Source organism: Mastomys coucha, unplaced genomic scaffold, assembly GCF_008632895.1.
Source record: "Mastomys coucha isolate ucsf_1 unplaced genomic scaffold, UCSF_Mcou_1 pScaffold13, whole genome shotgun sequence".
Taxonomy (NCBI): domain Eukaryota; kingdom Metazoa; phylum Chordata; class Mammalia; order Rodentia; family Muridae; genus Mastomys; species Mastomys coucha.
The window spans coordinates 32,024,359-32,051,491 of record NW_022196895.1 but is presented as its reverse complement, the minus strand read 5'-3'; the positions used below and the strand labels follow the sequence as shown (position 1 = coordinate 32,051,491).

At 52.3% G+C, this 27,133-nt stretch overlaps 1 protein-coding gene and 1 long non-coding RNA gene across 4 annotated transcripts in view; one reads left to right on the top strand and one right to left on the bottom strand.

The window, feature by feature from the left end:
• Nrg2 (neuregulin 2) overlaps window positions 1-26,285 on the top strand; it is a 185,336-nt gene extending 159,051 nt beyond the window's left edge. The window contains exons 4-11 of one of the 2 annotated variants that reach the window (XM_031365380.1): window positions 4,250-4,370; window positions 10,746-10,804; window positions 15,415-15,438; window positions 18,523-18,625; window positions 20,582-20,705; window positions 21,019-21,146; window positions 21,677-21,904; window positions 24,312-26,285. In XM_031365380.1, the coding sequence (XP_031221240.1) occupies window positions 4,250-4,370; window positions 10,746-10,804; window positions 15,415-15,438; window positions 18,523-18,625; window positions 20,582-20,705; window positions 21,019-21,146; window positions 21,677-21,904; window positions 24,312-25,083 (1,559 nt within the window). In that variant the 3' untranslated portion in view covers window positions 25,084-26,285. Of the gene's footprint in view, window positions 1-4,249; window positions 4,371-10,287; window positions 10,365-10,745; window positions 10,805-15,414; window positions 15,439-18,522; window positions 18,626-20,581; window positions 20,706-21,018; window positions 21,147-21,676; window positions 21,905-24,311 lie in introns of both variants that reach the window. The other variant, XM_031365381.1, reaches the window with a different exon arrangement.
• Window positions 15,847-24,669, bottom strand: LOC116087007. Of its 2 annotated transcripts, XR_004117221.1 has the most exons (3): window positions 24,565-24,669; window positions 21,935-22,031; window positions 15,847-19,951 (listed from the first exon to the last, which is right to left on the bottom strand). It is a non-coding gene; the product is annotated as an uncharacterized LOC116087007 (long non-coding RNA). The 2 variants fall into 2 exon arrangements; XR_004117220.1 differs by lacking the exon at window positions 24,565-24,669 and having other exon boundaries at window positions 21,935-22,134.
• Window positions 26,286-27,133: the final 848 nt, after the last annotated feature.

Genomic DNA, 27,133 nt, shown 5'->3' with positions numbered 1-27,133 from the left:
GGACTGTCCCGGGAGACAGAACACAGGGCAGTCAGGGTTGACATGAGTTGTTACAGGACTGTGGGCCTGTAGTAGAGGCCTCTGGTCAAGGGACAACTAGTGGAACACATCTATACATGCACACACAAGCACATACCCTCATATCAGTTGTATTCAGCATGGCCTTGCTTTAAGATCAGAGAAGCACAACCACAGTTACCAGCCTAGGACCTCAGATGGCAGGAGGGTAGAATCCTAGGTCTGTGCCTCTCCCAACAAACAAAGTAGGGGGTGAGGGGGATGGACACCTGAACCAAATGAAAAGGAGCCATTTGCCCAGCAAGGCCAGCGCTGGATAGCTCAAAGCAATGGACCTTAAAGAGAGGAAGACGTTTGTCCATGCTCAAGAGGAAGGCAGCTGCAGCCAGGACAGCAGAGAGGCACTCGGTGTTCACTCTCAGCCGCTGTCCCATTTCATCTTCCTCTGAAGGTCTGGGACAGCTTGCACCAAGACACTCATAGCAACTGCTCCCTGAGTTTTCCCCTTCTGGGCATGGTTTTAATTAATTTTTAGATATAATTTTCATACCATAAAATTTGCCCTTTTAAAGTATGATTCAGCGGTTTTCTGTATAGTCACCAACTTATGTAACCATCCCGCTAATTCTAGGACATTTTCATCATCACATCAGGAACTCCTCCCTCCAATGCCACAACCATGGTTCTCACTTTCTGCCCCTGCAGATTAGCTTTAGTAGACATTTTATATAAATACAACCATATAATAAGTGGCGTCCACATACCATAAGGCCCATCCATGTTGTAGCGTGTATAAGTGCATTCCTTTTATGGTAAAATAATATTCCGGTGTGTGAATGTACTGTATTTTATTCACCCATTCAACGGGTTTGAATTATTGACTCATTTGGATCGTTGCCACAGCGAGGCCGATGAATAACACTTCCGCGGACATTCATGTTCAGGTGTTTGTAAGCACACACATTTTCAGTCTTGAGGATACACCCAAGAGTGGAATTTCTTGAGCACATGGTAACTCTGAGGATTTTAATTTTTTATTTTAAAGAACTCCTTGACTAGATGCCTAAGCAGCCAGGCCACCGTACGTTCCCACCCACGGTGCCCCAGGGTTCTGTGCCTCTACATCCTCCACAAACTCTTATTTTCCCGCTCCACCATTCCAGCACTCCTAGTAGGTGTGAAGTAGTATCTATCTCATTGTAGCTCTGAGGAGACAGTGTCTTACTGAGAAGATATCCACAGCCAGGCTAAAGACGATAGACCATGCTCAGGGAAGCAGCAGAGCGCGCTTTCCCCTCAAGAATTAGATACATGCTTGCTCATTCACTCTGTCAACAAATGTTAGGTGCCCATTCCGTGTCAAGCATTTATCTGGACGGTGGGGTTTAATGAAACACGATGTGACCTTGCCCCAGGGAGCTTGGGTTCTAGTGGCAGAGCTAGAGATGGCACGCGTGGTTCCTTAATCAGCTTAGAATAAATACGACTGGCAGAAGCTTATGTGGTGAATAGAAAGAATGTGGGGGTTGTAGCCATCTTGAGAAGCCCGGAGAGACTACCCTGAGGCACTGATATCCAAAGGTCCCAGGCAGTGGGGCACCTGACTACAGCTGAAATGAGTGTAGTCAAATATATTGAGAGAACGGGATAAAAAAAATAACAGAAAGGTAATGAGACCCAGATTAGACCTGACGAGTTGGGGGTTTATTTTGACCAGACGCACTTATAGAGACACCACTAAAAGGCCATGATCAAGGGAAGGGTTGAAACAATTCACATATTTTAAAGACCAGAGTGCAGACAAGTATGAGTCAGGAGGACTAGTAAGTAAGGTCACTCGAGGAAGAAGTGACAATAAATTGGACCAGGGAAGGAAGCAAGAGGTGGTGGCAGTGGCCGACCCTGGAGGAATTTTTATAGTAGTAAAGAATAAAGAATAAATGGAAGATGCTCTCTAGGACCTTGGAGCTCACACACATAGGGAAGACTAGAGAAGAGGTTGAGACAGATAACTGGGAGGCCAGTTTGGACATACCGGATTTGGGGTCACATTCGGCCATCCCAGTGGGGAGTTGGGGAGTTCGAGAGCAGGCTTCTCCCACCTTTGCTTCTCCAAGTATGAGAGAACAGTGACAAAACACAGATGCATTCACAGGGGGATTAAAAACCTGTGAGTGCCAGACCAGTGTGAGGACACCATGGCCTGACACCTCCCTGTGCTCTGGCTACACTGCTCAAGTAGCTTGGGATTTCCCTGTCAGAAGAGGTGGGGAGGCCTGCGCCACTCCTCCCTGACAGCCATGACTACTTCCCTCACTAAGCTTTCTTTTGCTTTTCCGGAGTGCTGGCATCAACCCCCAGCTATGGTTTTGGCAACCCAGACTCAGTGTACCACAATGAGATGGCCTCCCTCCCTCTTCTGTGGTCCCTGACACCCCAGCATCCTCACTGCTATCCACTGCTTAGTCAACCTAGCGGAATAACAATAAAGACAGGACAGCAGGAGGTCTCTGCCACCATTGCTGCAAAGAAGCCATGCTGGGCTTGGCTGGTCCAGGCCAAGATTCCTTAGGCTTAGCCAAGGCCCCTGGGAAGCTCCAGGCTGTGGTCCACATTCATCTGCTCACATAGAGCCTGGGTGCTGACATGTTCTCTCACAAGGGACAGGGTATCTGGCAGGAATACACACTGCAGCTCTAGACAGGCACTCCGCCATTGTCTTTCTTCACTCCTCCTTACAAGGCATAACCAAAGGGCAAGACAACCTCTAAGCCCTAAACTCCAGGATCTGCCCAGTGTTGGACTTTATAACTTGCAGACATGGTCACCGCACTCCTGTCTCTTTTCTGTCCCTTTCTTAGTTTCCTGGGTCTCTATGACCTAGGATTGGAGCAAACACCAGTAAAAAGCTCCCTTTGCCTGGCCAGCATGTGGGTCCCAGCTGGGTTTGCAGTAGAGCCCTAGAAGAGACCTCAGCAGGGGTGGGGCCTGAGATGCCAACTCTGCAACAGGCATGGGGCTGAGAGGAGGGTGGGAGCTGGCCTGCTGAGTTTTATCTGTGAGCTCCTCAGACATATACAGAGGCAGTGCTGTGTGTACACTCCAGTCCTCCACGCTCCATCTGTCTCCCTACATGTCTAAACACTGAGGGTGCCAAGCGCCTGCCTGCTCCATCCTCCTCTTCTCACCTCCTCCCCACTGCCAATGGGAGCAGTGGAGGCTGCCACCCCAGGGGAGATAAGGGTAGCCAAGGTGGAGTAGGATACCACAGTCCAAGGACCACCACTGGGCAGGAGTGAGAGACCCTCAAAGCCCCAGGGAAGGAGTAGGGAACAGGGATTCCTTTTTGATTTGACAGCACATCCTGGAAAGCCAGTATGGGGCACTGCCTTGCAAAAAAGGTTTTGTATTTAAAGCCAGCTTTCTGGACACTGTCCCCTGCTAAGGGAGCAGAGTACTCATTATTCTCACTGTTTAAGGCAAGCCTGATCAATCAGATGTGGAGCCTGGGTTAGCAGCCAGCCTTTCTCCCACCCGGTTTTCATATCCCAGCTGTTCCCTGACCCCCACCCCCTCCCTCTCCCAGCTATATCTCCTCCTGAACTTCATGATTTATAGCTTAGGCTGGCCAAGGTCTGAAGGCTCCCTCCACCAGCAACAGCTAACAAGGAGAGAGCTGTCTGGTGTGGGGACATGAAGGAGCCCCTGAACAATTGTAGAGATAGGACATAGCAGCCTTCATAACATGCCAGCCCTGGAAAGAAGAGGGAAGAGAGTGGAAGCCAAGACCCAGCCCCCAACACACACTTTCCCAGAGCTCGGAAAATGACAGTATCCTAAAGGTGTCATTTTCACTGATTCCCCTGGTCCACCATCCAGTCCTATAGTGAAGGCCCCTAGGAGGGAGGCCAAAGCAGAGCAGAGGCCAGGCCTTCCTCCAATGGAGGAAGCTCTTTCTGGTCTCTTCCACCCCTCCAAGACAGTGGAAAGCCCCCTTGCTTTTGTAGGTTTCCCAAGAGAACCAATGCAGAACCACATTGGGCAAAGGGTCTGTTACTATTTGCCTTATTACCAAGTGATACCCGCTAGCCCTTTCCTACCCAGGCATTCCTGCAGATCCTAGTGACCTTTCCAGTTTTGAGACAGAAACATGAAAAAACACAAAGGAACTGATCCCTGGGCCCAGAGGTGGTGTCGGTGGGTCACTAGCGCCTGTCTCTCATACCTCCAGTGAGCACCACTCTGTCATCCTGGTCGGGGCACGCCCGGAAGTGCAATGAGACAGCCAAGTCCTACTGTGTGAATGGAGGTGTGTGCTACTACATCGAAGGCATCAACCAGCTCTCCTGCAAGTAAGTGACCGGTAAGGGTGGGCATGGGGCCAAGAGCAGGGGAGGAGATGGGGGGCAGAAGTGGAGGGCTCTAGAAAAAGGGAGCTTCAAGCTACTTGGAAGTGATCCCCAGGGGGCACAGACAGGGTGATTTGCCCACTTTCTACTCTTTTCCTGGACTTTAAAGATAGGTAAGCTCTAAGGGATGTGTGGATGCCTATAGGACCCAGTTTGCTAGGCCCCATCACCCTGTTTCCTGATGCCCTCCTCTCACCAACACTCTGCAGGGAGGTGGAGATACCAGTCTAAGGCACTGGGTGTTCTCTCTCTCTCTCTCTCTCTCTCTCTCTCTCTCTCTCTCTCTCTCCCTCCCTCCCTCCCTCCTTCTCTCCCTCCCTCTTCCTCTCTCCCTTTCCTTCTCCTTTTCTCTCTCCCTTCTTCTCTCTCCCTCTCTTTCTTTCTGTCTCTATCTCTGTCTCTATCTCCCCACCCCGTTTTGTCTTCCCCATCTCTACGCAACTCTCCAGATTTGTTCTGAGTGAATGTCCTGGCTGGTCCTTCTCCAGTAGTGATAACCCTGGAAGCGCAGGACACAGGTTCCAGAGCCCTCGTCACCTGATGGTCCCACCCTTGTTGTCTAGAGGGGAAATAGGGGTTTAGAAACTGAGGAAGGAACTTAGGAAACGGACCCAGAACCCAGTGCTGGCCTTAGATCTGGTTCTTCTTCCTGCCCTGTGACCAGAAGTGGCCAGTCCTGCCCTGAACATTGCCTGTGCCATGTTAACCCCAGCCCCTCTCTATGGAAGGCAGGGACTCCAGCAAGGATACCGCTATGGGAGTGGCCTCAGCAGGATCCCAAGGAGCTCAGAAATCAACTGCCCACACTGCAGCCCTTGGGACTGTATGAAGGAGGCCACTAGAAAGGGTTTTTTCAGTCCCAGCGGGTCTGCTGGGTAGTCCTCCTGCATGTGTGTGAGGAGGTTGACACAAACCTGAGGAACGCAACTCTGGCCAGACCTTAAGGAGGAATAGGAAGGGGGTCTAGTCAACAACTTGGATTTCTCAAAGCAACCCATGCCAAGGGCCCCAGACTAGGCACCAGAGTTGTCCTGGACCCAGGACATCTGAACAAAAGCAACAAAGTGTTGCTAGTTCAGAAAGAGAGTCTTGACCAACTCCTGGTAGAAGAACCTCAGACTTTCCTACCTCTGCCCCCGCTCAAGCCCCAGGTTAGATCTTGCACCCCTATCACTGGCTTGGCTTTTCTAGTCATGTGAACCTGCAGAGGAGACTGGGACTTTTAAAGAATCCTGCACAAGCCGATAGGGTCCCAGTGTCCGTGTGTCCTCCCACTCACCCACAAGAGAGCTTGGTGGCACTGCCAGGCAGAACTGTGGCTCAGGCCCCAGCTGGCCTCCTTGATGGCTTCCTCCATGGTCCCACCCTTCACCTGATGTCACCCTTTTCCCCACTCCTCCCTCCTGAACCCCTCAGGGAAGTTCCAAGAGCAACAACAGGTACTCCAGAGAAATTCAAGGCCTGGCCTCAGCTTCTAAGACACAGCCACGATAGCAGCTCAGGCCCCAGGAAACATCATAGCCTTGCAACTGCTCTGAGCTCTTTGGAATAGAGATCCCAGCACACCTCAAAGAGATGTCCTAGCCCTGACTCTCCTCTCCCTTTGCCACACCAGTCCTCTCCTCCTCTCTAGTCCCTTGGACCCCTGAACCCCGCCCCCCAGAGAATCCAGCATTATCACTGAGGTCAGCCATGGCTGCAGGCAAGGAGACTCTGCCCCCCAAGACAGGCACAAGGATAAAGCAGGTCCCCAGAGCCCAGGCTCCAAGACAGAGTGCAGTATAAGAAAGGGAAGGAAAAGGGAAGGTTCCCAGGGAACCTGCCAGCATGACTGTGCCCCTAGGAGTCAGGGGATATGCCCTGCTACGTTTGAAAGGAGCAGAGAGAAGGGCCTGAGCCCTTTTGAACATGAGGGTGCCCTGTTTCCTCGCTCCCCCACACACACCCAGGGCAACTCCGTTTCAAATGTGAAATTGGTACCCAGAGCCACCACTTCCCCATCTTTGCCTCCCTGGGACAGCCTCAGTCAAGGCTCCCTAACCTGCTTCCCTGAACCCCTTTGTCACATGCAAGGGAGAGGGACATCCCCAGCTGGGACTGCAGTCCTTGGAGCTGTGCTGGAGAAGGGCAGGGGGGAGGGGGCCGGGCAGAGCCCAGAGGCCATTCTGAGGGTGGGAAACGGGGTGGGAGGTGGGGCAGGCCTCTTGGGGTTTCTGAAGACACCTGAATGGAGTGAAAAGGAAAGAACTTAGGAACGGGACTCACGTCTACCATTTGTGCTGTTTGTTTCTTTTTATTTTGATTTTTTTGCATTTCCGCTTAGCTTGGATAATGAAACTACATTGGTCAGTTTCATTCCAGTTTCTATAAAACTCAGTTTTCCCTCCTGGTTTTCTTACACTTGTTGCTGTGTATTGGTTCAGAGCCCCCCCCCAGGGGGTGTTGAAAAGCAGGCAGGCACACTCTGTAACCCTCTTGTTTTTCTGGAAGTCAGTGCCAAAAGAAAGTGTCACTGATACTGAATTTTGTTTTTGTTTTTTGTTTTTGTTTTTTTGTTTTTTTAAAGAAAACTTAAGGGGACTTGAAAATGGGGGTCCAAATCAAGGTGACTGTCTCCTGTCTGGGCCTCCTCTTGCCGTTTTCTCCTCTTCTCTCCGTGTGTTTGTTGAGCACGGTTGGCGCGTGACTCTTGGGGACTGGTTCAGGGGATGATGACAGAACAAGACTCTTTCCAGCCCTGTGCATACACCAGTGGCATGCCGCCCTCTCCCATCCGCTCATCTCCTCCATCCCCAGCTTCCCCCGCCCCATCCCACCCCATCTGCCTGCTCATCCTCACTACATCTCCACCTGCCCTGTGAGCCCCGAGACCCTGGCTCCCTCCAGTGCCTGGGCCACAGCCTCATCCTTCATCCTCCCTTCTCCAGGTGAGGGCAGCACACATGGCATTATCCCCAGGCTACCAAAAGGAGAAACTGAGGCCCGGGAGGTGGGTGGGGAACAGGGACAGCAGAGGTTCTGACCTCTCTGCCACCCCAGATGTAGCCCGTGGGCTCTCCTCTCTGCCCTTCTCTCACCCTGCTCTTCTCCAGCCCCAGGTTCAGACCTTCTCAGAGTCAGAGGTGATGCCTAAGGGAAGGTCTAGGAAGGCTGCAGCCTGCTGCCCCTTCCGACCCATCCCCAATTCCCCCAAAATTCTGAGAGTCATCCTGTTTGAATGGGAGCCACAGCCACCAGCCAGCCACCCACACCCAATGCAGACTCCTTTCATGTTGATAAAAGGAGACATCTGGCTCCTTCTACACTGGTCTGGCTCCAAGGCAGAAAGGCCAAAGGCCCTGCTTACACCTAGAACCTTCTCTGAGGAAGCCTGAGTCTCCACACACAGGACCACAGAGAGGATTAGGAGTATCCAGGAGCATCTAAAGGAACTAATGCCCCAAAGGATAGCACTGGCTATCAGTCACCCCCCCCCCATGTGGCAACCCTATCTCCCAAGGTCTTTTCTTTATCCAAGGAGAAGGAGCGCCCCTCTCTCAGACAGGTGCAAGGCTAACACCAGAACACTGCACAGATACCATAGCACATTTGCGTTGTGCACCAGTCAATGGTACCACCTAGAACTAACTGTGCAGGACAGTAGCCCTGAGCAGGCAGTCAGACTAGTTCAGGCTGAGTGTGGGGCAGGGACACAGTGTGGGACAGGGACATCAGGGCAGCCCTGATGTCAAATAAGTTCATTATCCCTTCTTGCCCCTTCACTCAACTGTCCCCTCTTACACACACACACACACATACACACACACACACACACACACACACACACACACACACACTTGCATGCATGGTTTCCCTGAATCTAAGAACCCAGCTAGTGGCAGACAATGGACACAGTCAAGCCTATTCCTTTCCTGTTACTTTGTAGAATTCAAGAGTCATTATTTCAACATCTGGGTCTTTATCCTCTCCTCCCAAAGGTGCTTCTGTTTGAAAAAGAATCACTTCACTCACTTCTAATCCCCCACATCAGGATCCAGGAGCAAAGGAAGGAGAGCTGAGCCTGGCTGGAGTCAGTTGGGAAGCCTTGGGCACTTCCTCCATCTTCCTGGGCTAAAGTGACTAGGGACAAGGGGCAGGGATCAGAAATATTGATGAGGGGCTCATCCCCTAAGCCACCCTCAACAGTTGTACTCCCCAGACAGACCTCCAAATGTATGGGCACCCATTCTCCACCACCACAATGTCCAGCTCCCTCCTTCCCCAGCCCAGAGAGATAACACAGGCCCAAAGATGCACCAGCAAGAAGTGCACAAGCCACCACCATTCCCCATTCCTCTAGATTAGAGGCCTAGGGTTTTCGTGATTATCCATCATAGCCAATGGCTAACGCCTAACTATAAGGCCAAGGGCTCTCTTGTTATGTTCAGTAGAAGGCTAAGGCAGAGAATTCTCACCTCCTAAGGAATTCCAGGTTGACTAATGTTGCACAGTAACCTGGTACTGAGGGGGCCTCCCTAGTTCCTAAGGAACTGCAGACCGGGGCAGCAGAGACCTGTTCCTGAAGAAATTCATGCATAAAGGTCAGCTCAGTCGTGTCTGTGAGCTTCTCCCTAGGTGACTAGCCTTCCTGGGGTTCAGAAGAGAGCACAGGACTGGGCATGTCTCTTAGAAATCTACAAAACTGGGACTTGCTTAAGGGGAGGGGTGGCAGCCAGAGAACAGAAGGAAGTGTACCCCGAGGGTATGACAGGGTCAGGGAGAAGGGGGGTGGGTGGATGGTGACTTGGAGCAGCAAGGGAGTCCAGATTCAAGGAGATCCAGGCTGGAGCCAGGACAAAGCCAGGCCACAGTGAAGAACAGGTCCCAAGGCAGGCAGGCAGGCCAAGGCTGGCTTCCAGCTGGCTCTTGTACAGAACAGGGTCCTCCTCGGTTAGGCTTGCTCCCCCTGAACCAAGTGTCGGAAAGGCAGCTGTGGGAAGCTAGCAACTCGCCTCTCCTCCAGCTCCCTACCTCCCCAAACCCCTTAGCTGTCCTCACACCTACTGCCTTAGGGCAGGCAACCTTCTCCAAAGTATACCCTCTAAAGAGTGCCTTCCGTTCCCAGCCTGCCGGAGCTATAGCCATGAGATCCTGTCTCAAAATACACAAACAAGACTTCCTAGGTCAAATAAGTTCATATAGTCCAGTTACTATCTCCTCTGCTAATGGAGACTGCTACTCTACAGGAGCCCGGGGAGGGGGGGTGGATTTCCCAAACATACTGGGCCACAGATCCGGTTCTGAGAGAACAGATCAAATACCTCCTAGGTCCCTTTGGTCCTGAGCACACAGTGTGAGAACAGTCTAGCAGAATTCTGCTTTGAGTTTCCTGGGAGCTGTTCCATAGAGAAGGAAACCTGCCCAGAGTCCTAGAGAGAATCCTTCCACAGAGCCTGGATACCAGGAACTTGTATCCCATAATAAGTCTGCCTGCCTGGCACCCGAAGGCTACAGTTCTGGCTTCCCCGGGGGTGGGGGGGTACCAGGCAGGTAAGAAGAAAAGCCCCTCCCCTCCTAACCAATAGGACAGTTAAGTCTTAATAACTCCCCACCTTCCCCACCCGACTTCCCTAACTCATCCTCCTCCTCCCTGCCCCACCCTGCCTGCCCCATCCCCCACAGAGCCACATGGATTAAAGCGTCTGTAAGGAGATGACAGAGCCCTCCACCCAGCCCCTGGCTCCAGCCCCTTCAGCTACAAGTGTGACCCCCAAGTGCCTGACTTGGTTTTCTCATTCATCCCTGCGCACTTTGATTTCTAACCTTAGCCTCGTGGATGATGCCAGTTTGTTCTGTGATTTTTCCCCTTTTCCTTCTCCAGATGTCCAAACGGATTCTTCGGACAGAGATGTTTGGAGAAACTGCCTTTGCGATTGTACATGCCAGATCCTAAGCAAAGTATGTTTGAAGATACAAACACAAGTCCCTGCCCCTTAGAAAGCTTCCGGGTGCAGTCCCCCAGTGTAGGGCGTAGGGCCAGGGGTGTTGGTTGTTTTGATCTTTGGCTGTTATGTTTCGTTTCTCTTTCCTTTTTTGTACTTTGGTTTGTTCTTTTGTTTTGTTTTTGTTTTGCTTTGTTTTTTCATTTTTTTTTTTTTTGGCCTAATCCTTGGGTTTAAAGTTCAGGGCTACAGGTAAGGGGCAGAGCGGCAAGGCCAGTACAAATGGTAACCGTGGCAAGGAACCTAACTGGCGCTGGCAGGAGCCCGTGCCGGGGTGTTGCAATGCCTGTGTCTTGCTATCCTGGCTCTCTCTTTCTGGTTTTCTTTCTTTTGGTAGGTGTCCTGTGGGATACACCGGGGACAGGTGTCAGCAGTTCGCAATGGTCAACTTCTCCAGTATGTTTCTTTCTTCTATTTCTCTTCTTCCCTGGTGGCTGGCAGTCTTCTCGTGTGGGAGGGATGGGGTCTTACTTACCAAGTCTTGGAGGGAACGGGGGTCCTGAGCTCCTCTCAGTCCCTGGTGACTTGCCAGTAGCCTCCACAGAGGAGACGGCCATACCTCTGTCTCCCCACCCACTTCCATAAGTCACCTGTGTTGCCTGGGAATAGCAGTGTGGAGTTCTCTGCAGCAGCAGGGCCATGTCCAGGCCTCTCCCCTCTTCTGGAATCAGTCATCTGCAGAGCCCCTCCCCTGTCTCCGAAGGCTGTCTGAAGGTGTCAGGAGGCTGCTGAGCCAGGCAATGAGTGTGTGCATGCTTTTGTGGGTGTGTTTGAGAGAAGGGAAGGGGTCTCAAAAGCCTGCCTTCTAGTCTGGCCAGAATGGTTTGTGTTGGGATTCTAGGACCAAGGCAGGGTGGGGGAGATTGAAAAAGAGCAGGTCCCAGGGCAATGGTTTCCATGAATGTTTCCAGAGACATGTACTGACTGCTTCCGGATGAGGTGGTCCAAGGGCAGCGGCTGATGCTAATAGACTTAAATGGAAACTGGGGACTCTTCCCAAGACTCTTCTAGTCTGAACACTATCCAGGACTCCATCTCTCTTTCCTCCACTCTGAGCAAGGGAATGAGCCCTTTGCAGCCCAAAGATTTGGCTAAACAGTGGATTGTTGTAATTAGGGCCTAGGAGCAGTTCCTTCAAGCACCACCAGGTGGGGGTGGAAGAGAGCGATGAGTCTCTGGATAGTCACAGACTTGGTTTGGGGCCCAGTGGTGTGTTGGCCTTCAAGACCAGAACCATGTCACCTATCCCATTCTGCAAGAGCAGACTAGCCCCCTGCTCCTTTTAGGGAGGACATCTGAATCCTGGGAGTATTAAGGGGCCTCAGAACCTAGATGGTACTTGGATGTTGGGAAGGAAAACCCCATAAAAATACCAAAGATGATCCCAGGGGCCATTAAATAGCACATCCAGAAAAACAGTCTTAGAGTTTGAGTCTTAGGGTAAAAAAACGAATCCTCAAACTGTCCTCGGACCATAGGACAGAGGCCAGAAATATATCCACTGCCCTTGGGAGCATTTGGGTCCCAGCAGGTGAGGGCTGGTAGACCCAAAGAGGTACCTCTGTCCACAATGTGAGAGGCAGTACTCTCTCCAGACCCCTCCATTCACAATCACAAGCTATGGAGGAAGAGAGGATACAGGCAGAATAAGTGAGCAAGACATGTAGCCCTAAAGAATTAGAGCCAGCCTATGTGGAGAACTCTGGGGCAGGCAAAGCCTCAGGAGAGGACAGAGTGGACAGGCAAGGGTGGACCAGGTAAGAGAGGCAGTGGGGGTCCTGATCCTTTCCATCCTGGGCCAAGAGCCTCCACAGCTTAGGAAACTGTTCTTGACAGGCAGCCCTATGTCAGAGCACAGTAGAACCTCCAGAACATGGGCTACTATGCAAAGCCCCTTGGCCAGCTAGAGCACAATCAGCCTTCAGCCTGTGTCTGTTGGGAGCCCAAAAGAAAGCCTGCAGATGGAGTTCCCGGCCTTCTTGCCTGTGTCATCGGTACCATGCAGGTGCCTTTATGTGGAGAATTCCTGTTCTCCAAGTGCGCTACGCAGGGGCTCTTATGATGTTCTAGAGTATAATGAGTACAAAGATGTCATCCTATGCCCCCTAAAGTGCTCAGCTGCCCATTCAGAAATGCCAGGTGCCTAAATCCCTGGTCCTGGGTGCTACTTAAGTTCTGGATTTATTCTCTCATCCGTAGGATGAGGATAGAGGCAGCTATACCTAGAAGGCAGCAGCGGGGATGAAATGAAGTGATGCATGAGAGAGACTCATCTGAAAGCCTGGCATCATCCCTAGAGGGCAACTTAGTATCTCTCCCAGCTCTAAATAGCAAGGAGGAGGGCAGGAAGAGAATTAGTCCTTAGAGATGCCTCCCGGCTTTGTTGAGCCAAGCATCTGACCCTGCCACCTACCCAGGCCACCTCAAGACCAGGCAATATTTCAGAGACTAAGAAAACAGCCTTTGACCCCAATAGAACTTTGAAGTCTCTCCCACTACAGGCCCTGCCCTCCTGAAAGGGAAAGCTGGCCCATCTGTATCCCACATGTGTATGACTACACACACACACACACACACACACACACACACACACACACACAACACACACACATGAGCACAAGCTCACATGTGCACATACATCACTGCCTCCTCATCCAGGCACTTTATGACTGCAATTGGTTATGTCCAAGACAATAAATTTGTATAAATTCCCTAAAGCCTGGCCCTGTTGGAAATCCAACATCCAATTTGCTGGTCAATATGAACATTTCTGGCCCGATACTCAGTGGGTCCACCCCATCCTGGCTGAGTGCCATGCAAGAAACACAAGTAGGAGATTGCTCTCTTAACTACCACAGACACAGCTGTAGATCCTCAGCATCTGTCCCCAGACTTCCCAGGAAGAAAGTCACCTACCAAGTGACTGGCCAAACTCTCGGTTACCTCACCAAGCCGCCACCGGCCCACCCTAACCAGGACCCCTGGGAGCTGCTGTTGACATGGTTTGGTTCCCAGAGAAGTGACCTGGAAGGAAATCCTCAGAGGGCTTTGAGAGGCTAATCTGCTTCTGTAGGTGGCCACTCCTCAGGAATAGCCAGAGAGGCCTGGGCAGGATCAGCCATAGCTTAGCCCCATGATCCCCTTGAGAAAGTATCCTGGCACCATGGATAGACTTTAACCGCTTTTTCTGAAAGTAAGCCAAGGACCAGCACTTAGAACCTGTGGAGCTGGTCTGCTGCCTCTTAAGTGAGCCTGGCTGGACATCAAAAACATACTCCTGAGTGCTTCAAAGTCCTAGGCTCCAGACTGCACTACTCAGGAACCTCTCTGAGATCCTTTGACCCTTTGAGCCAAAGAGGGCCCTGAGCTACATTTAGGGCTTCAAGCAATCAGAGCCAGACTGCAAGGAAATCAATGTCACCCCAGCCTCAGAGTGGCGGGATGGCAGAGGGCTTGTGTTTTCAATGCTGGGATGGGCACATCCTTGATGGCCTATGGTCCCCGACTCACAGCCACCCACTCTCCTGCTCTTTCCAAATAGAGTTCTCCGAAATCCCTTTCAGAAAGCACAAAGAGATGGGCCAGGTAATGCTTTGGATGCCCTTCCCTCTGGAGCATGCGAGAAGTCGAGTCCAATGCCACACCCTCACCAGGTCTACGGAGCTGAGCTGACCTGGTTGATATGAAAGTCACTGAGGGAGTGTACCCAGGCAGGTGTGAACAGGAGCCCTGGCACACACATGTGCTGAACCTCCTGTTGGCCAGGCTTGCTCACAGCTGCCTCTGTGCACAGGTGCTTTGGAGAGAACAGATGCCACGGATCACCCACATCCACATAGCAAGTTAGGGTTGAAACAGAGCCCCGGGTCTGCGGAACAGAACAGGCCATGCCTTAAAAGGAAAGGCCAACTCTTTAAAACACCGCTGAGATTTCTGGGCTCCTACCCAGACCTTCTCCCATTGGCCTGAATTGTTCTGAAACACAGCCAGGTTTTCAGACCTCCCAAGATCCCATGGCAAGGCTTGATCCCCCACGGCAACCATTGCAGCTGAGGGACTGAGACCTAGATGGCTTGGGCATCTCTTGGAGTCACAAACAATGGCAGAGCTGAGTCTTAGACCATGGTCCTTTTATTTAAACCTGTCGATGTTGTAAGGGTCCACCTTTCAAAGGCCTGAACTCACACATTCGGGTAACAGTCTCACTTTCAACACTGTAATTTGTCCACAGTGTAAGAAGTGTGCATGCTGCACAAATGAGCCCACTCTTCCTCTGCTGAGCTGAAGGTGCTCTCCTAAGTGGGGAGATAGGTGTGGGTACCACAGCTCAGCCCCAGGAGCCCAGGGGATATGGTATGTCAAGTAGAGCAGTGACATGCTGTTCGGTGTCTCTTCCCCTCCCCATTGTTCCCCTCTGAGACACCAAGGCTCTGCACTCAGACTCAGGAGGTACACCAGGCCAACTCGGCCTGTGGCACAAGGCAGTGTGACACAGGGCCAGCCTGGAGACATGACACATTCATTCTGAACAGATGAAAAGAAGCCCCTGTGAATAAGCTAGGAGTGGAGGCAGAGTGACTTCAAGAGGGCCTGGAGACAGAGGGTTGGAAGTAGGACCAGAAGGAGAGAATCAGGCTCTCCTCCTCGGACCCCACCTCACTCACCCCCTGTTCCTGGGGGACATCGCCAACTGAGTCTTGCACCTGTGCCTTCTCACTGGGTACTAACTCCTCTCCTCATCTCTAAAGCTCCTTCCCTGCCTGCCAATTCTAACATGGCCTCTCTCTTGTATTCTTGGGACTCTCAGGTACTGGGGACCAGGGAGGGAGCTCAGGAGGCCTTGAGGGGGCACTACTAACTTGCTTTCACCTCGCAGGCTGGCTGCCCAGTGTTGGAAGAGTTCTGACCAACGTTTTTTTTTTTTTTTCTCTTTTTCTCTCCTGCCCTCCCCTTCTCTCATTCTCTCTCCCCCTGCCCCCTCACTCTCCTTTCTTCCGCACTACCAGAGCACCTTGGATTTGAATTAAAGGGTATGGAACCTAATCATTGCTCTGCGGCATCTGCACAGCCCCTCCCCACAGCCTCTGACACCACACCAGGGCTGAGGAACGGAACGTTAGGATCCCTTCCCCTCAGAGGGAAAGTTGATGATTCCGAACATTCCCCTGGTTTCATCAAGATGCACTGATGATTTTGATGACGCTGATTTACAGCAGGGTACCCTGCAGTTCAAACTGTGCCCTGGTGCTCAGTTAGCAACCTCTTCAGGGGAGGAGCCTGTAGGGCCTTGCCAGTCAATAACCAAGCCAGACATGGCTGCCCCAGGGCTTGTGCCTGCAGAAGCCTGGTTTGGGGAGCTGTGCAGAGAGGCAACTTTTCCCATCTCGCCCTGATCCTCTTTCCTTCCCAAGTCCATTGCTTCACAATCTGCACTAGGCTGGAAGCTGACAACTTCCTATGTGCTTCTGTCCCTGCATTGTGTCTGTCTACCAGACTCTGCCATCTGCTTGAGGCTTTCACTCCTTCCATGATCTGTCCCTACAGTGGCATGTTGTATGTATGAATCTGGGCTAAACCACCAAGGATCTAATCCATACCTACCCTTTCTCCTACCCCCAAGAAGCTTACATGTGATTCGATACCTCCGGGACCCACCTCCACCAAAGACACAAACACTGACCCTTTAGCCTGTCTACCTGACTGGAAGGGACTTTGAAGATTAGCGTTGTAAGCTCTCTGGCTTGATGCAAGGAGACTCCAAGTATCCAGATGTGGCTTAGCAACAGATGTAGAGGGCTCAGGATTGGCAGGAATGCTATGGTAGTGGTGGTGTGGAACACCAGACGTGGTTCGGAGACTACATATATGGAAAGGGTTTTTCATGACATCCCTGGGGAGGTCCTAGCTCCCCTACCACCTAGTCCCTATCGGTTGCTCTCGGTAGAAGGCAAAGCTCAAAGAATGCATGTGAGTGCCTGTCTGGGTCTCAGGCTATACTGAGTGGAGAGGAGGTGGAGGCTGGTTTTTGTGGTGCGGTGCACAGGGATGATCTGCAGGTATGTGTGGATGGAGGATGGGAATGTCTAGCTAGCAGGTGTCTCAGGACAGGACTCAAGGATACAGAAAGAGTGTGGAATGTCTTTGTGTTAAGCCCAGGACGTTTGAGGTTGAAACTGCCTGCACAGGGAGGTGAGTATGGGTGTGTGTCTGTGTGAGGGGGGAGGGTGCACTCACTTGCTTACCCAATAAACATCCACTCAACATAAGAACTTGCTAAATTTAGCACCCCCACCCTCCTGGAACTGCATTCAAGGGGAGACAGCAACAAACAGGAAACACTGTTGACAAGGGATACAGAAGGAAAAAAAGTGAGGGAACTCAGAGCTTGGCATGGCTGCAGTAGAGAGCTACTGTGAATTATGATCACAAAAAGGTTTGTCCTACTTGGTGCATCTGGTAGCCAGCCCCCCCAAACAACTGGGGAAGAGTATCAGAGTATCGAAGGCATGGGACACAGTACATGCAGGCTTGCCTCATTCAGTAGTCAAGAGATGCTGCAGCTAGCTCCAAGCACTACATACAGGCCACAGATAAGATCCAAATGGAATGTGAAGCCTTGGTAATACAGCGGCCTGGAAGACACAGGAAGCCATTGGTTTTTATACTTGCAATGAGAAGCTATATTCTATGTTTCTAAGCAGCAGATTAGAATGAGCTGCATTGTTACTAGTTATGTGTGGAGAGTGGGGATGGATCAGAGTTAGTAGAAGCAGACCAGAAAGGCCTGTCAGAGGGTGACCATCTCTAGTGGAGGGAGCCCCCTCCTGGACTGCATGGGCAGCGGTGAAAATGCTCACTGTGGTCAGATTCACCACTCACTTGGAAAGCAGAACTGAGATGCCTTTTGGACGGACAGTGGAGGTGAGAAGAGAGGGAGTAACAGGAGAGACGCCTCACTAATGATATGAGCAAGCAGGTGTGGAGAGAGCTAAGCTAGTCTGGCAAGCTGGTAGTTTGGCTGTGCATGGCTCATAGGTATTGACCAGAAAGCAGGGAGAAATCAGGGAAAGAGATAGAAATGCATACAGACAGTCTGTATATAGACAGAAAGTCTGTCTAGACAATACATGCATGAGTGTCTGTGTGAAAGGCATGTCTGACTCTGGAAGCCATAGCTTTGGGTGTGTGAGTGTCTAGAGGGTTTGTAGTTCTGAGGTTGCTGGCGTACATAGGAGGTGGTCTAAATCTGAGGGACTGGGGCATTTCTCAGAACTCTGCCAATCATGGAGGGTCTGCCTCTACTTATCACTGAGCTGGGAGCAGGGGAAGGTGGCAGTGCCAGCCAGCAGCTGGGAGTGGGGTGGGCTGTAGCCAGTGCTGTCACCTTTTCTTTGTCTTCCTCCTGGCTTTCTGTTTTAGAGGGGCAGCGCTGGCCAGACCAGGCACAGAGGGTAGACATGCCCAGCCTCTCCCAGCCTGTAATAAAAATGGGGCCTGTTCCTTGTGTACAAGGACATTCCTAAATGTCAATCTGTGCTGCCACAGTAGGTTTCTCACCAGCAGACGAGGTGCAGAGGGCCAAGGCACTACCCTGACCAGGCTGTGGGAAAAAGGCCTTCCTTCCCACACCCCGCTGTAGCCCCAGTTTGCTGTGTTCCTGCTCCTGGCCTAGCTAGCATCCTTCCTCAATCTGGGTCTGACACCTTGTCATTAGCCCTTTTTAGAGAAGCTGGGATGCCTGAGAAGGGCCTTCACCCTAGGTTCATTGTCATGAAGAACAACTCTCTGCAGGGCCACCATGGAGCAGGGCAGGGCTACTGGTCAAGGTGTTGCCTCCCCTCTACTGTGGCCTTGGAACTTCACCCCCTACTCCATCCTCTCCCTTCCCCTGCATTTTCCACTCATGTGCATTGGGCAGGTATGGGTTTTAGGGGAGGTGGTGACCAGGGGGAGCGGAAGTTTCCTGAAGGGAGGCAAAGGCAGTCTGTGAACAGGCAAGGGGGAAGGGATGGAAGGAGGTGGACATATCCCGCACTGAGGGAGCCCGAGGCTGGGGAATAGGGAGGCTGTGTACACGCATCTTCATGGGCTCTGTTCCTGATCTGCCCCTGCAGAGGCTGAGGAGCTGTACCAGAAGAGAGTCCTGACAATTACTGGCATCTGCGTGGCTCTGCTAGTTGTGGGCATCGTCTGTGTGGTCGCCTACTGCAAGACCAAGTGAGTGTTACATGCTCAAGCCGAGAACAAGCCAAGCTAGTGGGGGATGGCCTCCAAAGCTTCTGTTAGAATATACTTCCTCCCCGAACCCACCATGCTCAGCATGAGTGCCTACAGCTTCCTGTCCCGAACAGTTTCTGGGCCTCTGCAGCTGTAGCACCAAGGGACAGACACGGGAAGAGTCTTGGTTCAAACCCAACTCTACCATCAACGGTAGGGCCTTGGGCAAATTGATGATGATCCTAGTGTGAACCTCAAAGGACCAGTGGCCTCACTGGAGCTCCCAGCTTCCTTTGCAGGCTCCTGGAGTAGATGGGGCAGGGGGTGCTGGTGGATGAGAAGTCCTGGGCCATGCTGGGAAGATGTGCAGGGAAGGCTACATTCTCAGGACAAACGGGTGCCTCAATGGCACTGTGCACACCCACACTGGAAGGACTACAAAGGAGCACAGAGGAGAAGAGATTAGGCTCTCTCAGGGCAGCTAGGGCCAGAACTGGGAAGGTCATGAAGAAGAGGGCAAACTCAAAGACAAGCTAGAGAGAGCAGCCCAGACTGCTCAGAGCAGAAAGTCAGGGTCAGGAAGACTGGGCAAAAGCTAAAGACACATGAGATTCAGAAGCCTCCATAAAACCTTGATGGCAAGCTTCAGATAGTATGGAAACAATGAGGGCTGTAGAGTGGGGTGGCGAGACATTTGTTCAGATCTAGGAACTGGGCCTAGGCAGAGCCACCATTTCAGGGGCTGAGTCTCTGGGTCTGGACTCCTGCTGCCCTACAGATGGGATCAAAGGTCCTGCTGACCTCATTTGAGATGGGACCAGAACCAGAAAGGCTGGGAAGTAAGGAGAAGGTGGGACTGGGCCCAAGAAAGTAGAGTCCATGAACTAGGGAAAGAAGCCACCTGTTCTGATGCCCACAGCACTTACTCATTCCTGAAGGCAATAGGTCTTCATCAGTCCCACCTATGACCAGAACATGAGTAGGCCTATGACCAGTGCCCCAAACAAGTGGTGCCGACGCATTTTTGGTTTGGGGCTTTTTGTCGCTGTTTGGTTTTAACGCACGGTCTTACTATACGTCCCTGACTATCCTGGAGTCCACAGAGCCCTCTCTAGCTCCGCTACATGGGACCACCAAGGTACATTTCTTAAGCACCTATCCTCAGCTGGAGGGCAGAAGAGCTCTCTCTCAGAAGCAGCATTCAGGCTCAGTCCTAAGAAGAAAAGATCCGAAAAGGCAGGAGTGCAGGGTGGAACACTGCAGGATCAGAAACAAGTTGTCCCAGGAAGCAGCAAGCTGGGTGGAGGGAGGCAGCAAGAAACAAGCCTGGGGAGAAAAAAAATAGGACACTAAAGGCCAAGGAAGACTTTGAGTCATAGGAGTGATATAATTATAGTTGTATATGATAAAATAATTTACTGAGCATTTATTATGTGCCAGTGTACAGAAGTCCCACAGGCCTGGCTCCTGAATCACCAGCATCCTATTTTATTTTCTTTGGAAAACTTTACTGAAAGTGTCTAGCTCATTTACTTGTGTATTTACTATCTGCCTCCCCTACTGGCCCCCAGGCTGCATGAGACATGGACCATGTTTACTTCATCTGTTCCAAAGAAGTGTCTGGAACACAGTAAAAAAAAAAAAAAAAAAAAAAAAAAAAAAAAAAAAAAAAAATCCAATAAATGCTAAACGAATGAGAGAGGGAGGGAGGGAGGGGCTGGCACAGTGTGAGATCTTTATGGGCTTTTGATGGTCAGTGATTTCTGGGATGGTAAGGGGTCCTATGCTACAGATGGAGGAAGTAAAACATCTTCATGGACTTCCAGAACTTGCCCAAGGTCACACAGTACAAAGCAATGGGACTCCAGGCGCTGCCCAGCCTCCCTGGAAGGATAGCCAGGGAATTCTACCCTTTAGGGTAGCCACACTAGGCTCACCTATCCTTCCCCTGTGCAGAAAACAGAGGAGGCAGATGCATCACCATCTCCGGCAGAACATGTGCCCAGCCCACCAGAATCGAAGCCTGGCCAATGGGCCCAGCCACCCTCGGCTGGACCCTGAGGAGATCCAGATGGCTGATGTGAGTGGTGTTCCCAGACCAGCTCCCTCTTAGCTTTGGCTGGACAGCCACCTTCTCCGGCTGCCAGGATGGGCCAGGGTGGATGCCAGTCCAGCCCTGTGTGCTGGGCATTGCCTCACTGGGGATCTGGCTTCACTCTGCCCATTTCCATAAGGAAGAATTGGGTGGGGGTGTTGACTGTCTGGGGCCATCACTGACCCACTGATCTCACCCCTTAACTAGAGCTCCACGCTTATCACTTGCCCTCCCTGCCAGGAAGGGGAGCCTAGCTAGTCTCCATCACTAACTCCTCCCAACTTCCTGTCTCTCCTAGTACATCTCCAAAAATGTGCCAGCTACAGACCACGTGATCCGGAGGGAAGCTGAGACCACATTCTCTGGGAGCCACTCCTGTTCACCTTCTCACCACTGCTCCACAGCCACGCCCACCTCCAGCCACAGGTGAGCAGCACTGGAGTCGGTAGAAACCTGCTAATTCCTGTACGTCGTTGGTCAAATGTCCACAGCAAGTTGACCTCTTCTCTTGTGCTTGCATACTAACCACAGTCCACCTGACTCTCCAGTACTGGGGCAACCTGTCCACGCAAGCACAATAGTTCCTATAGCTGGAAAGAAAACAGGGCTGGTCCCTCCTTCCATGGACAGACCCATGCAACAATAGTCAGGGCCCTTGCATATTGGCCAGTGTGGCTCAGAACGTAGGGATAGAAGTGTCCCAGCTGGGAGACCTTGATGTTGGGGCTAGGGGAGCCTATACATGTGGCAGCTCACCAACCACAGGATCCTACCCTTCCTTCTCCCATTATCAGGGTTGAACGTCTGTGGTACTCCACATCAATGCAGAGTGGAGAGGACAGTGAGATGAGGGAGTCACAGATCAGACAAAGAACTCAGGCCATGGGACCACACACCTGCACTAGGACAGCCTACCCCTCCTGGCCTATCAACTCACTCTTATATGGTTCTCCCAGACATGAGAGCCACACGTGGAGCCTGGAACGTTCAGAGAGCCTGACCTCGGATTCCCAGTCAGGCATCATGCTATCATCAGTGGGCACCAGCAAGTGCAACAGCCCAGCCTGTGTGGAGGCCCGGGCACGGAGGGCAGCAGCCTACAGCCAGGAGGAGCGACGCAGGGCTGCCATGCCACCCTACCACGACTCCATAGACTCGCTACGTGATTCCCCACACAGTGAAAGGTCAGTGTCTACCCCTCCCCTGGACCTTACCTTGGCTAGAAAGCTGGCATTGCCAACCCAAACAAGGTCCCAGAAAGGTTAACTGGTCTCCTGGGATTAGAACTGCAGCTGGCTCAGTAGATCCTGGCTGGAATGAACACAGAGTTTGTTGCATTAGGGAACATTAATAACCATCAGGGACAAACAGGGCTGTTGCCCACACCCAGGACCCAAGGTTGGCCTATTCTCAGCATCACCTAAAGACCCCCATATCACAACAGAAACAGAGAGACACCGAGACCAAGTACACTAGATAGTAGGGGAAGGGTCATTTTCAAGGGCACTGACCCGAGCAGTAAGGACGAGAGCCAAGAATGATCTCAGCACCTGTGAACACCAGCAGCCAGGTCCTAGTGCCCGAGGCATTGCTGGAATCCCGAGAGGTTGATAAAGGAAGAACCAGGAAATTCTTCCCGCCCCCACCTCCCTGCCTCCGGCTGGCAAGATTGCCGTGGCAAATGAATGAGCTTGTCCACCAAGCCTGGTGACCTAACTTCAATTCCTAGAACCCACAGGGTGGAAGGAGAGAGCCAACTCCCACAAGCGAGGCCCCTTCCTGATCAGCTTTGCAGTGGCTGTTAGGCAAGCAAGGTCTGTGAGAGGAAAGCAGAGGAAGGCGCACCACAGGCAGGGGAGGCTCCGGGACAGCTAGGAGCAAATTCTACCTCTTTCTGACTCAATCGACTCTACGCCAAGCCTGGGCTGATCAAGCATGCCAGAGATGGCCCTTCTGACTGAGTCTAGAGGAGTCATAATCCAGGGACAAGCCACTGACACCCTCAGAAGGTTTTCAAAGTATTAAGCATAGACACCACGCTAGGGCAAAGAAACCTGGTCCAAATATAGACTCCTGGATTTTCCCTCTGAGTCCAGCTCCACTATTTGAGTGATCTGGGGCAGGTACTTCAAATTTTGTTCCTTCAGTGTAGATAGGGGGAAACAATTCCTGCTTTACATGGGACTGGAAAGGCCCTAGGATAATGTACAGAGTTTTGTGTCACTCATACATGTCTCTGTTGTCATCAGTACTAGACGGTGGGGAGAAATAGGGAGGTGGGGAAGGGACGCTTTCTAGGAGAAACACTTGAGCATGCTTAAGAGAAGCAGGATGGGCTGTGGAGCAGTAGAGCTCAACAAGCAGGCTGGGGACATGGAGATGCCCAAGAGCCCTGGCTTCTGCTTGCTTGGGAAGGAGAGCCTGGGTAGATAAATAGGAAGGCCTTCCTTAGCAGAGCTGTTTGGATTGGATGGTTGGGGGTGGGGGGTCATGTTTTGTTTTGCTTGCCCTGGGAACTTCCTAGAGTGAAAGACAGAGCCCAAGGTGGTAGCATGACCAGAGAGAATATCTGGCCCAGGCTAGAGAGTACTTCAGGAGACCAGACTAGAGAGCAGTCAAGCACCTGGCAGTACAGTCTGAAAGAAAGGCATGGATGTGAGTGGTCCCTTGGTGGCGCATGCCTTTAATCCCAAAACTTGGGAGGCAGAGACAGGTGAGTTCGAGGCCAGCCTGATCTACAGAGTGAGTTCCAGGACAGCCAGGGCTACACAGAGAAACCCTGTCTCGGGAAAAGAAAAAAAAAAAAGATATATTAGCAAAAGCTAACTTTTCAAGGAAGTAAGGGGAGTGGAGATAGTTGTTATCTTGATATCTTTCAGCTCTGGCTTGAGGTGCCTCCCTAGTGTCACTTCCCTGTGGCAGCCTTTGGATACAAGAAGGCATGTTCCCCTCACTCCAGCCAAACTGGGGGATAAACTGTCCCTGCAAGAGCAGTGAGCTCAAATCCAGGGAGTCTCTGGATGGTAGGCTAGCGGTTCCTGGAATTAAGCATACTAGTTTCTGCCTAACCTGGATTCAAATCCGAGGGACAGGTACCCAGGATTCGCACCGGGAGGTATTAGCAAGAAACAGGCCTTCAAGGACCTGGGGATCATCGACTCTAAGCAGAGACACCTAGTGGTGTCTTGGTGAAACAGGGAGGAAGGAGTCAGTTGATTCAGAAAGAAAGGAACAAACCACTTTGGTCATCCAGTCCTTGGCACTTAAAGTCTGGGTTTCTTTTTCCAATATGTCATATAGCCCTCACCCACAGATGCTACAGAATAGGTGAGACCACACATAAAACACCCCAAGCTGAGCGTGCCCCGGAGTCCGTGAGCATCCCTACAGTACTCGCCTAGCACATTTCTGAAATCCTCTAGCATTCACACTGGAGGTCATCTATGAACAGGCTGGGTGGATCATGGGAACTAAACGTGGTCAGAGCCACAGCTCTCACTCTTATGGATAGAGTCCATTCTGGTTGGAATCTCCCGTCGAACTAGCACTGCACCCAGATTCCCGACCCACGCCTCTTGTCTCCCCCTGCAGGTACGTGTCAGCCCTGACCACGCCCGCGCGCCTCTCTCCCGTGGACTTCCACTACTCGCTGGCCACGCAGGTGCCGACTTTCGAGATCACGTCGCCCAACTCCGCGCACGCCGTGTCGCTCCCGCCCGCCGCGCCCATCAGCTACCGCCTGGCGGAGCAGCAGCCGCTCCTGCGGCACCCGGCACCCCCCGGCCCGGGCCCAGGGCCGGGGCCCGGAGCGGACATGCAGCGCAGCTACGACAGCTACTACTACCCAGCGGCGGGGCCCGGGCCGCGGCGCGGCGCCTGCGCGCTGGGAGGCAGCTTGGGCAGCCTGCCCGCCAGCCCCTTCCGCATCCCGGAGGACGACGAGTACGAGACCACGCAGGAGTGCGCGCCCCCGCCGCCGCCGCCGCGGCCGCGCACGCGCGGCGCGTCCCGCAGGACGTCGGCGGGGCCGCGGCGCTGGCGGCGCTCCCGGCTCAACGGGTTGGCGGCTCAGCGCGCACGCGCGGCGCGGGACTCGCTGTCGCTGAGCAGCGGTTCGGGCTGCGGCTCGGCGTCCGCCTCGGACGACGACGCGGACGACGCGGACGGGGCGCTGGCGGCCGAGAGCACGCCTTTCCTCGGCCTGCGAGCGGCGCACGACGCCCTGCGCTCGGACTCGCCGCCGCTGTGCCCGGCGGCCGACAGCAGGACTTACTACTCCCTGGACAGCCACAGCACGCGCGCCAGCAGCAGACACAGCCGGGGGCCGCCCACGAGAGCCAAGCAGGACTCGGGGCCCCTCTAAGGTCCCCCTCGCCTCGCCTCGCCTCGCCCGCCCCACGTCTCCAAGGAGAGCGGAGACCACCGACTGGAGAGGGAAAAAGGAGCGAACAAAGAAATAAAAATATTTTTATTTTCTATAAAAGGAAAAAAAGTATAACAAAATGTTTTATTTTCATTTTAGCCAAAAAAAAAATTGTCTTATAATACTAGCTAACGGCAAAGACGTTTTTATAGGGAAACTATTTATATGTAACATCCTGATTTACAGCTTCGGAAAAAAAAAAGAAACAACAAAAAAAAGAGAGATGGGCCAATTTTTTGACTCTTTAATAGAAACCTATATTGTGGTGCCTTTTGCTGTACGCTAATCTGGGGCTCCTGGAGAGCCATCTGGGGTGCAGTGTGAGGGTGGGCGCTTGTAGGATCCCAAACTGGTGGGGGGGCGAGAAAAGGCAGGGAAAGAAGAGACTGTGAGGTTCTAATGGCTCTGAGGGTAGTGAACGATGAGGAAGAAAATGAAGATAAGACGGAATCTTATCTTCTCCAGTCGTGAGCGGAGAGGGCAGGGATCCTAGCCTTAGAGCTGGAATTGAGACTGGGTTCTTTCCAGGGGGAGACACAGGACCCCCCCGCTACAGCAACTAGAATGGGGAAGGGTCCTCCCCAGCCCTCACAGCTAGCTGCTAAGAAAGAGGACAGAGAAGGCTGTCTCCCCACCAGCCCCTGGCCTAGGGAGGGGGCAGCTCTACCAGGGGCCCAACCTTCACGGCTCCTCCTCCCCTGCGGCCTCCAGGACACCCTCTGTCCTCTGCAGCACCTTCGTTTACAGGTCGTCTTTTCTATTTTACGCCTGCATGTCCTTTGCATTTCAGATTCTTTAGATTGAATGCATGGTCACGCTGGGACCCAGAAGAGCCACTCCGACAGTGTATTCGATTCCCCTTTTAGCAATAAAGTAACAACACCATATCCTTCTCACAGCCCAGCTCCCAACCCACCTATGACTTCCATCTTCCAGTCCTGCCCTCCCCAGCCAGCCCTCAAAACTGGATCCAATGCTAATTTGTCAAAAAAAAAAAAAAAAAAAAAAAAAAAAAAGGCAATTGTCTAAAAAGCAAACAAAAATCCCAAACAGAAACAAATGGGAACCCTGACATGTCCGAACACCTGACTGTTGACACTTGAACATTTTTATATTATAAATAAAATCAGAAATAACTCCTGTTTGACTGTGTGTACCTAGCCCCAGGTGAGGAGGGAAGATGGAAGGAGGGCCTAGGATGAAGCACGTGGGCACTGAAAGAGGTTGGATAGGGCCAAGGTAGTCCCTGAGCGGAAGTGACCCTCTCCCCAGTCCCTCTGGCCCCAGCTCCCAGGACCTGCTCCAAGTCTTCCTTCCAAATCATTCATAAGGTGTCCCCCTGGGTGCTAAGGAACCCAGCCAAGGGACTGACGCAAATCGTTCCGCTTTAAACCACCTCAGAACTCTGGCCCACTTCCTGTCCTGCAGCTAGAAAGTTGGACTGGGGCAATAGTTTTCTGCCCAGGTGGGTGAAGAGGGAAGGGTTGTGGGGTTGGCACTGGGGCAGTGGAGGCAAAGATGACCCTTGGGGCTTCAGGCACATCACAGGCAGAGTCTGGACATGTAAGACAACATAATGGGTCCCCTCACTGCCAGGAGGACAGCTGCAGCTTCTGAGCCCACAGGGTATTATTGCTCCTTCCCCAACTGTATGCCCCTCCCCCCCAGAGCCAGGGCCTGTCTAAACCTGCGGCTCTGATGAAGGTCTGATCTCCGGCATGGAGGAGGTAGATAGAGTCCAGGGTAAAGAGTCTTTCTTGTCAGCTCCCTAGAGTGCCAGGAACGGAGATTCCAGCCAGAACCTGAAGCCTTCCCTCCAGAGAGCTGGGGTGAATGTGTGCATGTGTGTATGCTTATGCACATTCTTGAAAGTTCCAGCGTGGATCTAGACAGACACTGGCAGAGGAGTGCACAGAAAGGCATAGAGCAACAATAGGTTCTGAATCCGAGTGCCAGCTGTCCCTCACTAGCTATAATGGCTTCTCCAAGC